At 38.5% G+C, this 17,362-nt stretch overlaps 1 protein-coding gene across 3 annotated transcripts in view; it reads right to left on the bottom strand.

The window, feature by feature from the left end:
• The window catches only part of THSD7A (thrombospondin type 1 domain containing 7A), a 186,897-nt gene that overhangs the window by 41,749 nt on the left and 127,786 nt on the right, over positions 1-17,362 (bottom strand). For all 3 annotated transcript variants that reach the window (XM_015558202.1, XM_015558203.1, XM_015558204.1), the window contains 2 exons: positions 6,039-6,233; positions 3,896-4,159 (listed from right to left, as the gene is read on the bottom strand). In XM_015558202.1, coding sequence (XP_015413688.1) covers positions 3,896-4,159; positions 6,039-6,233 — 459 coding nt within the window. The remainder of the gene's footprint in view (positions 1-3,895; positions 4,160-6,038; positions 6,234-17,362) is intronic.

Raw genomic sequence — 17,362 nt, 5'->3', positions numbered from 1 at the left:
ATTATTTCTTCTCCCATTAAGTAGGTAGAGAGAAGCAGAGCTATTTGATAAGTATCGTACAGAAACTTTGTAGCTTTTATTCCACAGATTTTAGTTGTTCTCAGTGATCTTTCTGATTATTTCCCAGAAATGTGACACAGAGGGAAGGACAGACTGGGAAAAAGAAACTGTCCAAATCTGATTGTGAATGAAATGCAACCACAAAAATTCTCTCCAGCCTTTCCCTCATTCATTCATTCTACACATATTAACTGAGCACCTACTGTTCTACATGCTGTGGCTACTTCAGTGAATGAAGTAGTCCAGGATACCCTCATCAATCTACATTCATGTACAGGAGATAAGGCATAAATAATAAATATAATAAGTAAGTGAATTATATGGTATGTTATAGAATGACACATGCTTTGGAAATACAAAGAGAAGAAAAGGTTAAAGGGTTTGGGGACAGCTGGGCAGAGTTGAGGGGCAGTACATAAAATTCTATCCCTCATGTGCAAATGGAAATATGTATACATGTATCTTGTATAAGCTAGGGTTACCTCTAAGATTCTTTAAAATATAAAGGTTAAATAAAGTATCAAGATTAAATGTATAACAAAAAGTTTCAGAAATTCCACCTCCTGTCCTGCAAAATCTTAAAAATAATTAACTTAAGAAGTACCTAGTACTTACTATGTGGTCAGGCACTCGGTAAATTTCTAGTGAACCGATATCATTTAAATTCTTAGAGCATTCCAGCAGTGAGTAAAAACTGATTCATTTGGTTTTAGAGTGATTTAAAATCTGTTGCTATAGTGATACTATACAAAAAGAAAATGTATATAATTTGTATTATCTTTTAAGGATAAATGCCAAAAATGTATTTATATATTAACGTTTGTACAGGAATTGTCTTTAATGCCATGTATAAGGATGGATGAACATTATGTAGCTCCAAAGGTATACATTGAGATCTGATTTTTGGAGTATGGGTATATCACTTTTCAATACAGAGTCTATTATTATGAGAAATCCCAGACCTAATAGAATTGTGCCACAAGTTAAGACATTAAAAAAGAGTGACCACATGGGAAATGGCCTAGAATAATATAATTAAACTGGTGAAAGTAAAATTGCTTTATCAGTATAATAACTGGTAATATGATCCACAGATGGACAACACAAATTAAATAGAAATTCCCTAAGGCCATTATTGAATAGGGAGTTTGTGTCTCTGTATGGTATACATGTGGTAATTAATTTTATATTTCAACTGAAAGTAGGAGGAAACCTTTTTTTGAAAGCAACTTGAAGACCCCATCTCTACCACCCATCCAAAAAGCTGATTTGACTGAGAGAAGGCAGAGGACATAGAAAATGCAATTTAGAGCAGGCCTAGGACACAGTGCCAAAGTTATAGCATTCCACCGATGCCATCAGAATCCACAGAACATGTATTTAAAAAGTAGTAATTTCCAAAGGAATGAGGCAATAGAGACTCAATTTCCACAGACTTTGCTTCGAGTAAATATGTTAGTAAACACTAAAATATTCCACTGGATATCTATTATGGATCAGATTAAATAAAGAATGAATAATCTTGGACAGATGCAAAGAACTAAACTGGAAGAGTTCATTTAGTTAAGGATCATTGATCCTTTCCCAAACCCCATGGAGTGCATGGACGAATCTTCTTTCTATATTTACTTTTCTTCCAGAATACACTCCTGCCTTCTTTATACTTTGAATCGACAGCTAAGTTAGGAAGTCTACTGCCTTTGGCCAACTTCAAATGTTTTAGTGCTTTTACTTTTTTTGAGTGATCAAGCATTTTTGTGAGAGTCCCAGGATATTTTAAAGCTTTTTCTAAAAATAAGGTTGACTGTTAAGTGGCTGACGGAAGCACTCTTGCATCTAATTAGCAGATCAGGGTAAAAGTGAGAATATATGAGAATCATTCTGAAAACTCTCAGGTTATGTGAAAAACAAATGACTATCTTGGTGATTCGCTATGTATAAGAATTTGAAATGTGAGCAAACACTTACATGCTGCATTCCAAGAGAAACATATTTCTCAAGTGATCTTCAATTTTACATTTTAATGACTAATTATGATCGTATATATTATCATCAGATCATCTCAGGATGAGAAGTGCATTTGCATTTTCCTGGTATCTAATTTACAGCACCTATGTTATTTGATATAGAGCAGGGGTCCTCAAACTACAGCCAGTGGGCCACATGCAAATACAAATATTGTATTTGTTCCCATTTTGTTTTTTTACTTCAAAATAAGGTATGTGCAGTGTGCATAGGAATTTGTTCATAGTTTTTTATAAAACTATAGTCCGGCCCTCCAACGGTCTGAGGGACAGTTAACTGGACCCCTGTTTAAAAAGTTTGAGGACCCCTGATAATAGAGGATAAAACACTCAGTTATACTTAGAGGTGTTTCTCAAAGTATTCCTATTATAAACACGAAACTCTTTTTTCTTTAATTGTCCTAAGTGTATGGAATAATCTAAAACTTATCAATGCACACATATTAACCTGAAACATACTTATATATAGAGCTTCAACATCCTTGGGGTTTATATCACTATACTTTGATAAAACAGAAACTATGAGATAAGGTTAAAAAAATGAATGAGGTTTTTGGGAGCTTCTTTGTAAGAACATGTGTAAAAGTTTCCAATAACTGTGTCACTACAATACCTTGATGGTTTATACATGTGAGATGGTCCAATTAGTTCATATTGTTTTCTGAACCATATAATAAAACGAGAGGAAGACCATTCTAATAGAATTTTTTTCCCAGCCAGATTAAAGGTACCTGCCATGTGCACCCCTCCTATCAATTTAACCCATCTTTCTTAGGCCAACTCCCTGAAGAAGGGAGGAGGACCATTGTCCAGTGTTTGCAAATATGTGACATCTATGTTTCAGGCTGACCCATGGTAAACTGATCTCATAACATTATAAAAAGACAGCCAGCTGTATTAAAATAAAAAATAATGGAGAAACATTGTTCAAGGCTGCCTATATTAACACTTGGAACCAAAGAGTTCACTACCTATACTGGTCAAAAATGGTCACTCTTCACTAAGTTTTGGCAACTCAATTATTATTACTATATCTTAGTTTTTATTGTTTCCTTGTTTCCTCCCTCCCTCCCTCCCTCCTTCCCTCCCTCCCTTCCTCGCAAGATACTTGCTGGTTCCTGAACTGCCTCAGTCTCCATTCCGAGTCTTCGCACACTCTGGAACCTGTTCCTGGAAGGACCTCTCACATCCCATCTCACTAGTTAAATCCCTCCCTCCTTCCCTCCCTCCTTCCCTCTCTCTTTTTCTTCCTTTTGGTTTAGAAATCAAAAGTGGGCACAGTTTCCTAAGAGGATGTACTTTTTTTTTTGGCCAACCTCAACTTAATAGAGCAGTAGATAGGATATGTTTGAGTTTTCACCAATTATGACTTTCAATCTTTCTTCTCTGACAATGACATTTTAGGCACATTGCAAATCTTGCCAGTTTGGTTATTAAAAGTCCGTTTAGTTTAAAACTTTATTTTCAAATTAAATTAAATTGAAACCTCTCTCCTTTCCTGTGCAGCTGTTGGGGCTGGTTGGGTCTATTCAACAGACTCTTAATCCCAGAGGAGGCTCTGGCAGCATTTGCCTACCTGTAAGCCTTCTTTGCCACCAAATTGATGGCTTCATTGCCAACTCCTGGACAATGAGACAGTGCCACCGAATGTCCTGTTACATATAAATGACGTACGTATAGTGTGGTGCCCCATCATGTTCCACTTAGAACCTCATTCTGGAGACCTTCCTTTGCCTCCATTCTCATACATGTGCATTTTATCTCCACCCCAAAGGCAGCAAATGCTTAACCCGGGAGAAAAGTGGGATTACCATGGCTGTTGCATCTGGACGTCTCCACGAGCCTGCCGTTCTGGTCGTAGCATGCCATTGCTTGGTACCGATAGCCTTGGCCACATTCCTTGATGTCTCCTTGGACTTTCATCCCCAGCAGCACTTCCACTTTCCCCTCTGGCAAAATGCAGTCGGACCAGTTCCCCACGGGCTGCGCGTTATACTTGTCACAAGGACAATACTGAGTCTCGATGAGGGGGTACACATGAGAATTTTTACAGTTTTCCTTCTTTTTGCTTTTTCCTGTGGAGAAATTTACGTTGGAAAGTACCATTATTAATTTCAAGCATTCCCCTAAGTTTTCTCCTTTCCTAAACTTCCTTTCTCCATTTTAGTCACATTCAACAGTAGTTTATAAATAAACGCTATTTTCTCACCTCAGGCTTTCTATCTGCTTTTGTTAGTACGGGGTGCTTTCCATAGTAAAACATATATATCTATATCTATATCTATATCTATGTATATGTGTATATATATATATATATATAGAGATATATATATATATAGAGATATATATATATATAGAGATATATATATATATAGAGATATATATATATATAGAGATATATATATATATATATATATATATTCATTTAAAAATAGTTTATTTGCCTAACTGGTGTGGTTCAGTGGTTGAGTGTCCACCTATGATCCAGGGGTCATGGTTTGGTTCCTGGTCGGGGCACATGCCTGGACTGAAGGCTCAATCCCCATTGAGGGCCATTCAGGAGGCAGCTAATAAATGATTCTCTCTCATCACTGATGTTTCTCTCTCTCTCTCTCTCTCTCTCTCTCTCTCTTCCTCCCTCCCTCCCTCCCTCCCTCTCTGAAATCAACGAAAAGAAACAGCTGATGTAAAAATAGCCCTTATATAAGGTACTAGTTGTTGTGGTGAATTTTATACTCCTTAAAATGATCAAAATCTTCTCAAATGATCATGTGTTTTCACTGACTGGGAGGCGGAGGTAACTGCAGTAATTTCTCCTGTATAATGTGCAGAAAGATGAAATGGGAGAGGGAGTCACTGCCCTGATCTTCACAGTTTTTTGTTAGTTCAAATAGATGGTATAGCCATCTAGGGAATTGAGAAATCGAGACTTTTGTATTTACTTTTATTTTGTTTTATATTTACTGTTCTGATTATGATTTTGCCTCTTTCAGCATTTCTGAAGAGTAATCATTTTGACATACTTGTGATTAACATAGGAAATATCAATAATATTTAAGGTGAAGATATTTAATATCAGGAAAAATACTAGAAATGGTTTATATATAAATGTAAATAAAGACCCTTTTAAAATAAATAACTCAAGTATAACAGTAATACATGCTTAAAATTATATATCATTATTTTAACTGGATAACATATTTATATTTATTATGTTATATATAGTATAGACTAATTATATTACATATCATTAATGTCATGTTTTACATATATTTATCTGTAATAAGATAGCTTACATAGTTCTCAACAGTCTTTATTTATGACAGGTGGCTTATTTTATAACTTTTAAAGTCTGAGTAGTCTACTAGCACCAATATTTTTAGGTTTCTTTTGCTAACTGACAGTCTTTTTGAATGCACCAGGGTGTAGGTCAGTACAATGTCTCCTATTCTTGCTCATTATATCACTGCTTTTTGTCATTGCGACTGCCTTTCAAAATGCAGTTTTCTGACACAGAATTAACGTCACAGTCCTCTTCTAGGATATGAAAGATAATCCGAGGCTGTGACAGTGAGAATGGGTTAAGAAAATGAAGGAGCAACATTTCCTCGTGTCCCCAAAGACCTTTTCTCCAAGCCCTTCACGGTCTGTAGGCAATTCACCAAAAGTCCATATTTAAACAAAAAATAAACTTCCACATATTGTACAGGTGATGGAGTTTGATCTTAAAGGCTACTTTTTCTTTGTGCTAAAATTACAATGTGTCTGTCGCTGCCAGCTAACATGAAAACACACATCCAAACCCACTGGTGACGTATTAGGTATAAGTGTACCAACGATAAGGCCTATCTGTGCATTTTCCAAATACATTGTTGGCGCTCTCTTGGTCTGACTGTTTTGTGTTTTTCTACCTTGACACGTATTGACGTAGGCGCTCCAGCTAATTATTCTTACCAACAATAGTGCGCTTTCTGGTCCTGACTGCCCCACAGTCTCCATTGCATGAGGAAAACTTGGACCAGCTGGTAAACTGACAGTCGTCTTGGCAGGGGACCTGGCAGGCCTGGGTGAGGGCTGGCACGGGGCCCGCGTGCTGGAGGCATTCGTGGATGCCAGCCTGCCCTCCGTCTTGCTTTCGACAAGTAATGGCTGGAGGAAAAGCGGAGAACTGTTTATAGCAAACTGGAATGTCTGTAATTACTCCGTGATTTAGGAATTAACATTTCCTTACACAGAGGAATCCTCTCTTCATCCTTTATTTGCAGCAAAAATCTAGTAGGAGGGTTTGCGATAATCATTCAATTGATGGTGTAGGTTTAAAAAACATCACAGATAACCCTCCCTGGTTTTTATTAGATGCTAGGAAGACTTTCAAGTCACATGTGAAGTATACTGAGAAATGAATTATTTAAGAGCAAGTAAATAATATATGGATTCTGATAATAGTTTATGTTGAACACAGGCTATTGACAGAAGGGCGGGGGGATACTGCCTATGCCTACCTCTAAGAATTGCTTTTACCTCATTGGCCACTCTAGGATTCCTATACAGAAGGGGCTTAGCGGCAGCAGATGGGTTGGAGGGTTTGGGTGGAAAGGGGGGTGCTTATGGAATTTGTCCTAAAGCCGCATTTGCATATTTTTGTTTTTGCCTTTTTACAGTAGAGGTTTGTTGGGATGGCTTTGGAGTGGTTAATGGGAGGGGCAGTGTCAAATTCCATACCCCCTCCCCCCCACCAGTCTACAAGTTCATCACATGCATAAATATCAACCAAAAATTCAAAAATAAAGACTTTCAGCAACCTTCATCTATCATACCATAATGGCTATTTCCACAACTACATTTGGACCCTTAAAAATGGTATGACAAATTAATAATTTTAATTTGTATATATGATTTCCCCAAGATATTGTTTTACTGATTTCTATAAACTGTGTCATAATTTCATTACTTATTGAATGTAGATGTAAACCTGCTTGAAGGTAAACAAGTATAAAAAAAGACCAACAATAAGTGATGCTTAAAATACCTTTACTCCTGCTGTCTTTTTCCTTGTTGGTTTTAAAATAACTCACTCACTTACTGAGGAGGCAGATGAAACATTTATATGTTGGTCCTAAACTTAAGTCTTTATTGAACTAGCTTAACTGGCCTTAGCCCGGCTGACTTACATGGCCTCTCAGGTTTATGGGCCAGGCTGAAACGGCTGCTGATCTCTGCCTACTCAGGATTCTGTCATTATGAAACTAAGGCGAAGGGACCTGACATTTTGACCCCAAATTACAGTGAGGGGGGCACAGAAGGCCTCAGGTTAGACAACACTCTCTGAATCTGTATACCTAAACGTAACACTCAGTAGTGCAGGGCTGTGTGATGGCGTGTGGATAAGGATCTAACAATTCTAGCCAGGGAAGGCTTTATCTGTGTAGATGGACACAAGTTATTGCAATTGCTACAGAAAAAGTTACACAATTGTGCAAATTTAGGTGAAATCTCACCTATTTCTTAGCTTATAAGTACCTCTTCATTTAGTATTTAGAACCCTGGGAGGGCCAATTTTATGAAAAGAACAGGGGTCCCTACATTTTAAAGATACACAAATCTGATAGAGTAGACAGTAATTTATGAAGATTATATGACAGGAAACACCATTAACTGTCCCAAAGAGACACTTACCCCGTGGGAGAGGAACTGTCTGGTGACCTGTGTTTATCAGACCAACCTTGGGTAGTGGGTCTCAAATCAAGCTTCAGATTACAATCACCTGGACAGCTTCTGGGAAATGTCCACACCTTTACTGAACTCAAACATTCTGACTTAAGGGATGGAGGAAGGGTCCTGGGCATTAGCATCTTTTTAAAACTTCCTGGATGATTCAAATGTGTAACAGTGGATGGAGACCACTGCTCAAGTAGGTAATATATTTCCACTTGTATCAGAAACACCTGGGATGCTATTAAAGTTGGAGAATCTTGGATTCGTTCCAGAGCTCCCGCACTAGCATTCTGTGTGTGGGGTCAAAGAATATGAATTTTTTTCTAGCTGCTCAGATTTCCTTATGCACATTCAAGATGAAGACCCACTGAGCAAGGAAGGCACAAGGAGGGATTTGGTTGAAACCTGTGGCTAAGATGAAAATCCTCTGGTGCCCAATCACCTTGGCACTGTGCCAAGTGGAGGGAACCAATGGCTGAGCATGTGGGAAGGAGCTAAGGAAGCTCTAGACTTGGAGCTCCAAGGGGCCTGTACAAAGAGTGGACCAAAAAGGGCAGCCACATAGTCTGGGAGAATGTTATCTGTGGAATGGGGTAGGAGGAGTCCGCGTGACGTGGTATGCTAATGAGCCGATATGGTTTTTGCAGTTCTTGCTACACCTGTGGAAGGTGGGTTGACTCCTTAAACACTTCAAACTTAGCAAGCTTTGGTGGCTGTGGGCAGAGTTGCCCCCAAGGAGGCTAAAGAGGAAGGATTGTCAAAGAGGAAGATATTAGACTTTATACTCATCGGGATATGCGGGAACCCCAAGATTGACACATTTGGAAAATAAGAGCTTTGACCATATCAGAACTCTACGCTTGGAAGCAGGTCACACTGTTTATAACTAAAAGAAAATTACAAAACTAGATGCGGGTTCCTTGAAATAAGACTACTTTTACCTATTCATCCAGTTTGGCTCTCTGAAATAGAGACCTGGTTATAAATCTTCTGAGAAACTAAATGAAGTTGCCTCAGGTTCTCCATTAAGGTTCTCTCTCTAAGGTTCTTATTCACCAACTGTATTTCAGAACTGTTCCAATTATCATCACATTAAGTAATATAAAAAACATAACAAAATCACTACCATAATTTCAGAAATAAATTAATTTTGTGTAGATCTATATATGCTACTTACAAAAATCTAAAGTCCTTTTCTCTATACACCTGCAGTACATAAAATCTTTAATACTTTGACTAGTTGAAAAGAAAAACATATGTAAAATTCCCATCTCTGTTCTCAGAACCCACTCAGCACTCCACCCCCCTTGTCAGAGATTTTAGACAACGCGCTTCGAATGAATTACTCGTGCCATGCTATGCAAACAAGCAGCAACACCAGCGTTTATACAATATATTGAAAATTTATCACACATCTCAACTTGTTCCCATTCTGGCGCAGAGGAAATACAACAAGTCAAACACAGAAATGCAATCTGAAATGAGCTTCCTGCTACTGGGGGCCAGGGAAATATAAATGGAAAGGAAATCATCGGATCTCTCAAGTTTAGAAATTTTAAAAATGATTTCTAAGACACTAAAGTCAGAATGTTTTTAACTGCAGAAAGGACTCATCATGCACAGTGTGGTTTCCTGGCACACCAAAATGCTGCATATGCTCAGACAACTGTATCTGTCTTTCCAGGTGGAGCATTTATAGCTTGTGTGTAATGATTATGCTGCAAGCTCTCCTCTGGGCTGAGGTCTTTTTAGAAAGATGGGCCAAAAACCATGCTGCCCTACAAATAACTCACCATAAAAGCTTCTTAGTGAGGTCAGCAAATATCAAAATGATTGTTGTAAAGTAAAATTCCATACGTAACTCCCTGCTGATTATATCCATTTATGTTACTGATGATCTTATTTTATTTATTAAGACATAAGAGGTTTTTAGTTGAATTTCTTGGGGTGATATTGGTTAATAATATTATATAGGTTTCAGGTATACAATTCCACAATACATCCTCTGTATATTATGTTGTGTGTTTACCACTACAAGCCAAGTCTTCTTCCATCATCATTTTTCCCCCTTTTACCCTCTTCTACCCCCCATCCCCTTTTAAGTGTCAGGGACAGACTGCTTCCAGCAGGCTGAAAGCCAGGAAGATATCCACGTGACTGACTTGTGAGTTACACATGAATCTAGCCAGCCCGTCAACACTGCAGAGATGTTGGAAAAATAAATAAGAAAGCCAGTTTTTTAAACAAACCGTCTGAAAAGGGGAGACAGATTGTTAGTTTCAAAGGGACTTAAAAATATTCTAATTAAATGCAATGGGGAGAACTTCATGAACCCTAATTTAAACAAATCCTATATAATAAAAGGTTAATATGCAAATTGTCCCCTCAGGAGTTCAGCCACTCGTTACGATGTGCACTGATCACCAGGGGGCAGTGAGGAATGAAGGAAGGCCCGGCAGGCAGCCAGAAGGCCCTGATTGGCCCTGATCGCTGGCCTAGGGACCCTATCTATGCATGAATTTTGTGCACCAGGCCTCTAGTCAATTATAAACAGACATTTTTGAGACAATGGGGGGGGGGAGAGTAAATGTAGTCTGAATATTAGATAATATTAAAGAATTACTGTGAATTTTGTTTACTACTATAATACTGTTATGTTTAAAAAATGATTGCATATTTATGGATGACGTATATCTTATATGGAAGTTGCTTTAAAATATCCCAGCAAAATCTTTTCACGTATGTGAGGACTGGCAGAGGTCCAAGGATGGCAACATGTTAAAACTGGAGGCTGCGGGAGTGACTATACTACTAGTACTCATCAAATTGTTCTCTTTACTTTTATGTCTTATTGAAATGTCCCATAAATTTAAATTTAAAAAAGATGAATAAGTAGAATAAGTAGAGTCGATTCCAGAATGTTTTTATAAGTTGGATTCTGTGCTCTGTTTTGAAGAGGATGATACTAAAGATTCCTAGCATGAAAGGAAATAAATAAATAGCACTGGTTTGAGCAGAAAGGACATCGCTATCAGTGTCATGCATATTTGAGTATGGAAATGGAAGGCTACCGAAGCAGCTGTGAAGTGAATCTAATAGAATTCAGAATGCAGTTGCTCTTCTTCATTTTCTTGAAGAGGAATGAAACTCCCTTATTATTCAGGATGCATAAAAAGGAGAAGTGCTGTTGGTCTTTGGGACGACCCTTCAGCAGGTAAGACCATGTTGTCATTTCGTTTGAATAACCAGAATGAAGTAAATGGCAAGAGTGTGCACACAGAAGTTCCTTGCAGGGACAGAGTAAGATCACTGCCCTTGCGCAGGGAAAGCTGTCGAATTATACATGACAAAGAGTTCAAGGAGCTCCGAGACCTGACTTATTAAATTGAGCAGTATTAACATGGCTTATCCCAAAGCAACAGCATCCGGGTAGCACTGGAGACAGACAATGTTCAGCTGATCGAGTGATTAGAGGAGTGATTTTTCCTATCGTGTTATGGAAAAAATAGCAACAGTGAGACTGAATCATGTAGAAATGAAAAAGAAAAAGCTTAATGTGAGCAGGAGTTAGTTACCAGGAGACCTAATTGTGCTTGGAAGACCGAACTTATAAATAATGCAAGAGGGCTCTCGTCACTTACTAGGTGGATATAATGATCTCCGTCTTTCTCTGTGGAAGAGATTTTCCCGGGCAAGTTTGCCAAATTACACTTCCTAATTACAAGTTGTGAATGTAATTCTGGCAGAAAGGGGAAAGAAATACACTTTCTTTTTTATTGATCCTAAATAGTTACCAATGATCCCCAGACCCACTGATGCTCATAATATATGTAAAAGTCCTTGTGTAAGGAGTGACTAGGAAATGATAATCAGCTCCCAGGGGAGGAGCTCAGCGAGGCCCCCCACTGGGATCTGGGAAGGCTAACTAACTGCATAAGAACAAATGGAACATTGAGGGACCATCACAGACACCATGGTGTCAAGCTGATTTTATGAGCTACTTAAAAAATTGGAAATGATAATAATCATTTTATGACAGGGCTCTCCTAGCAATAGAAACTAAAATAAAACCCCCAAATCAACAAGGAAGCTAGTGCTCATAGGAAATTAGAGGAAGTAATTTAAAAATAGAAAAATTAGAAGTTTTAAATAATAGTGTATATAAAGAAAGCATGTGAAAACTATTGGGTGGTAACAAATACATACATCAGCCAAAATAAAATTTTAAAAATTGAGGTGGGGAAAAACTTTAAAGCAAGCTCCTTTGTTCTTTTGTATCTAGTTCATTTTCTACTTCTGTTCTATTTCTTCCTATTGCATAACAACCCCTAAAATTAACAGGTTGATGTGAGTTAGTGAGATAAATTGGCCCAGACATTCTGGACAAACCTCAATAATGCCTCTAAAAGGTAAGCTTTTAAAAAGAATATAGTGAGCCAGAGTTTAAGCTAAAGAGTACTAACCCGGGCATCAGTATAGTTTAAGCCACAATATAGTATGAAGCATACGGTTTAAGCCTCTTGGTTCACACACAAAAATAACAGCATAAATTGTAGTGAAATACCTGTATCTCACATTTTACAAGTATATTTAGATTTCATTTCGGTGGGGAGAGAATGAAAACTTATTCTTTTCTTTGTAGACTTTTCTTTTATCACCTTTTTAACCAATAAGTGATACAGGGTAAGGACTGCTAGGGAAGAAGGGTCCCGGTCATGTAAGGCATATTACTGACGGTGTGTTTTTAAAGTTTTTGTGGTCTCGGTTTGGGAATACATCTGAATCATGCTGACTTCCACATAAAGAGGCTGACAACAGATGTTAATGACAAGTCAACATTATGATGGACATTTGTTGGCAGGTGGGGGTACAGGGAGGCTGGGGGATTAGGATAGTCAGGGCTGACCCTAAGGATTGTTGCTCTAGTTCCATCTTATTTATAGAAAGCATGCTTGTCAGAAGAAGCATGAAGACTACACAGAGATTGAGCAAGAGCAAACTTGAAGTTATTTATATGAAATATCAGCATCTAATCTATGATACTTTTGTATCATACTCTTGGTATGTGCCACAAAGTAGTAAACACTGAAATAATATATATACAATAGAGGCCCGGTGTGTGAAATTCATGCCTGGGTGTGGTCGAAGTGCGAGCATCTGGTATGGAAGGTCAGGTCCCAGCTGACCTCTGGGACCTCCACCTGAGTCACTGCACCCGAGTCCCCATGCAGAGATTCGGTGAGCACGGCCGGACACTGCGGGCCAGGGTGCAGCATTAGGCCTCTGGGCCTCCCAGTGGTGCTGCATGGAAGCTGAGCAGGCAGCGTATTCTTTCCTGGCTGGCCTCACAGACCAGCTCCTGCTCAAACCCACGGGGAGCCCGACCGGCCCCTGCGGTCCTGGCAGCTGGGGCCAGCTTACCCAGAAGAAGCCACGCGGGTGTGTGGTGGGCTTCTCGTGGGCACCCAGCACCTGAGTGTGGGGGTGGGTAGCAGACAGAGTGACAGCGAGCTTGGTGGACACCCCGCATTCTCATCACAACTCTGTCCCCATCACCCCCGCCCCCAGGTAGCTGGCAAGAGGTCACAGCACGTCGCCAATGCCTGCCATGTTCCGTGCTGCCCCCGGGTGGTCAGCACATGTCATAGTCTCCCAGTCTCCCAGTTGAACTCCTATTGAATGACCGCATAAGGGGACAATTTGCATATTAGGCTTTTATTATATAGGATTTTAAGTATATGATTGATGTTAAGTAGTGACTGCTATTGTCCCTTAGGGGAGTCATAAATAAAAAATAAGTAAATTATCCAAAATTGTCATTATTATGAGCCATGTATTTTATTTTTCATGCAAATGTAATAGTAACTCTAGTTATAGCTATTATGTGTAGGTTCAATGACAGTCACTGATGCACCCATAATTTCGCCTCCTAAGTGCCATCCGAACTGTGGGCATGTGATCAGAGAAAAGGGACAGTGGATTACAGTTCCATTAAAAGTTTATTCACAGTGGACTAAAGTAGTATGAAGCAAATATGAGCATTCTAGTCACTTAAAAATTAAATAGAATGTGGATAATAGTTTCATGATATTTGCACTTTTTGACAGGAAAGATGCCTATGTCAAAGACCCTCTAAAATTTCCATGTGATATTTAAATAATTCAAATTTTAAAGTTTCCAAATCCCGTCAATCCCTTCTTTAAAATCTCTCTCTCTCTCTTCCTCCCTCCCTCCCTTCCCCCCTCCCTCCCTCCCTCCCTCCCTCCCCTTTATTTAGTTCTTACACTATTAGATAGAATTTCCTGGAATACATCATTGTCCATATCCAAAGCTTTGCTAAGATTCTTCACTACTTTTGCTTTCCTATTGAAAAAATCCTTCTCTTACTGTGCTCCTCCTCCTCCTCCTCCTCCTCCTCTCCCCTTTCCTTCTGGTATTCAAATACTCCTGGAGATATTCAATTCCCCCAGAGTGTGGGCTCTTGCCTCCAACTCACTCAGAAACTCTAGGCAAAATGGTCAATGCACTATTCCACAAACATATAGATTTTCCTTGAGTCACCTAAATCATCTATACCTATAGTATATTTCCTACCATAAGAAATATATAAAAATTACGTTATATACATTTATTCTCTCAACAGGCTGAACCCAATAATATGTAGGCCACATGAAACCAGATGCAACATAGTGTAAATCATCAACACTGTAACATTAAAAGTATTTTTTCCATTTGTTGCTGGTTGAACCTGCAGATGTGGAGGCTGTGGATATGGAGGGCTGACTACTCAGCTTTGCCTTGTATCATGAAAGCAGCCATCGGCAATAGGTAAGGAAATGGCTATGGCTATTCTTCAAAAGAACTCTAACTGTATTTAAAAAAACAGACTATGGGTTGGATTTGGTACACAGGCCATTGTTTACTGATCACTGGTCTAGACCAATGGTCTGGTAAAATCCATGGGATAAAAAATTTCTACCTTTAGAGTCATAGAATGGCAAAGTTAATTCATAGGGTATTGTTTCTGTTACAGCAAAGAACTAGTAATTTAAAGTTAATACAATTTAATTCTTTAGTTAAAAAGAAATGCTTAAACACTCTACAAATACAAACAGGTTATAGAAAAAAAATATATTAATGGTAAAATGCAATAATTGCTTTTCTGGTGGTATGTAATGTATTTTGGGGACCTTCGCTTCTATGGCTTCATCAAAACCCTTTCTGGAAATTTTACCTAAATTTCTATCTTCTGTCCTAAGCTATGTCTACAGCTACATTTCAAATGCATACTTGGATATTTTTAACTGGCTCCCCTGCTGTCACCTCTAATGCACAATATACAAAATATACTCTCTAAAATCAGCTCTAGTTTCTGACCTAAGAATTTCCATCAATATGCAGTAAGTATTCTCAAAATAAAAATATTGACGTTAAAGAATAAAATCTTTGACTTGCTTATTTCTATTTCTGCTACTCTCACCTGCCACTAAGTACTAAAATTACTTTACTGCATGTTGAAAGTCCATTTATTTTTTGCCCATTCCCACTACTGTGGTTCTGAGACCCTATTACTGCATCTTTGCATTGCTACAATAGTGTACTAGCTGGCATCCAGACTGATGTGTCTTATCCTCCTAATTTATTCTCTACATGCTGACAGATAAAACACTGCTTGCTCCTACTCCTTATTGAACAAAGCCTAAAATACTGATCCTGACATTTATAGCCTTCTACAAAATCACCCCAGGCTCCAGCTTACGTCTTCAGAGCTTCAATTACCCACTTTTCTGTGAACATATTTAATGTTTTCATTTTCTTACCTCAAATGCTTAGTTTATAGAATTGATCTTGTTTTGTATTTTTTTCTCTTTTCTACTAATTCTAATATTACGGCACAACTCAATTCCCAGCTTATCCTTTAGATCTTTCTTAAACACTTTAGCTTCAAATTATTGCTTTTGCAGTGGATCAGCCTTTAACTCCTACATGTTGGATGTTACCAGTGACACCACTTCCCTAACCAAATGTAAGCTCCCTGCCTTGAACATCTTCATTCTTTCTCGACACTAAGGGCTCTCGCTGCACAGCCTCCTGAATGTGATCAGTTAAAGGAGGCACTGGAATGAGAAAATGTGGTGCACTGGAGAGGACAGGGTGCAGTTTCTCTCTAGTCTTTGCTGATCGATGCTAATCCTTACTATACAGTTTCTTTAATCATTAAAAAAATAGCACAAGTTGGCACTTCTTAAGTCTCTGAGCAGATAAAAGCAAAGATGAGAATAGCAAGAATATGACAGGTTAATCATGCAGAATTCTAAAAACAGCTATGACCATCAAAGGAAGAAAATGTTGCCAGTATTTCATTAGCAAAATATATTTTTACACTCTTGATTTTCCCCATTTAAGTTTCTGTAGAAATATAGGCTCTAAGAAAAAAAAATTTAATCTACCAAGGCAACAAAGATTATCTTCATATGGAGTTTAAGAGTGTTCCTCTTAGTATACGCAGAACTGATTTTTCTTTCCAGATAGCCTGGGCATAGAAAAGATTACCAAGATAGAGTAAGTCGTCTGACAAGTATTCCAAGATTAGAAGTCATTATCTAAGTGCAGACAGAGGAAGAGGAAGCAGCAATAGGACACCAAGAATGAAACAATCAGAAAGGCATGGGGGAAGCCAAAGACCCCTTTTCACGTGAGAATGGGTCACCATATTAGGTCCTACAAAGCAGTCAGCCAGGATGAGAAATGAGCTGGCGTTTTTAGATTTGGAGATAAGAAGATTACCAATCTCAAAAAGAACAGTTCTCATACAGACTTTGTGTCAAAACTACAAAAGATCCATGTTAATACTGTTGCTCTTATGTAGCGGTTCTCAACCTGTGGGTTGCAACCCCTTTGGCGACCGAATGACCCTTTCACAGGGGTCACCTAAGACCATCTTGCATATCAGATATTTACATTACGATTCATAACAGTAGCAACATTACAGTTATGAAGTAGCAACGAAAGTAATTTTATGGTTGGGTCACAACATGAGGAGCTGTATTTAAAGGGCCAGAAGGTTGAGAACCACTGCTCTTACGCCAGCTATAACCGATGTGCACATTCACTGGGGCCATAATTTACAGGAAGGGGGAAGGATTTAACATTTAATGGAGACTTAATATGTGCAAAGCAATCTGAGGAGCATTATGTTCTCAGCCTCAGAGGGAGGAAATAAATGAACCAAGGTTCTGCAGTTGTTGAGTAAAAGAGTCTGGAACTGAAGCTGTTGTCACACTTGTGCTGTTGCCACCATATCTCAGATTTCCTCCAGTGGAGGACTGTAAATATATGGGTTGTTTTACCTAATCTCAATGGACACACTTGGATCCCTGAGTATTAACTGTGCATAGATTGTAAAATATGAATATTAGGGTAATCCTAAAAGATCATTTGGTCTGACCCTCTCTTCTTTCTTTTCTTTTTTTTCATCTCAATAGATGAAGACCCAGAAATGTGAAGTAATGAATAAGAATCACAGTGTATTAGTGAAAGAACAAGGACTAAATATTGTTTCC

This window comes from Myotis davidii, unplaced genomic scaffold, assembly GCF_000327345.1.
Source record: "Myotis davidii unplaced genomic scaffold, ASM32734v1 scaffold168, whole genome shotgun sequence".
Lineage (NCBI taxonomy): Eukaryota > Metazoa > Chordata > Mammalia > Chiroptera > Vespertilionidae > Myotis > Myotis davidii.
Note: the sequence above shows the minus strand (reverse complement) of the source record. Positions and strands in the feature narration are given on the sequence as shown.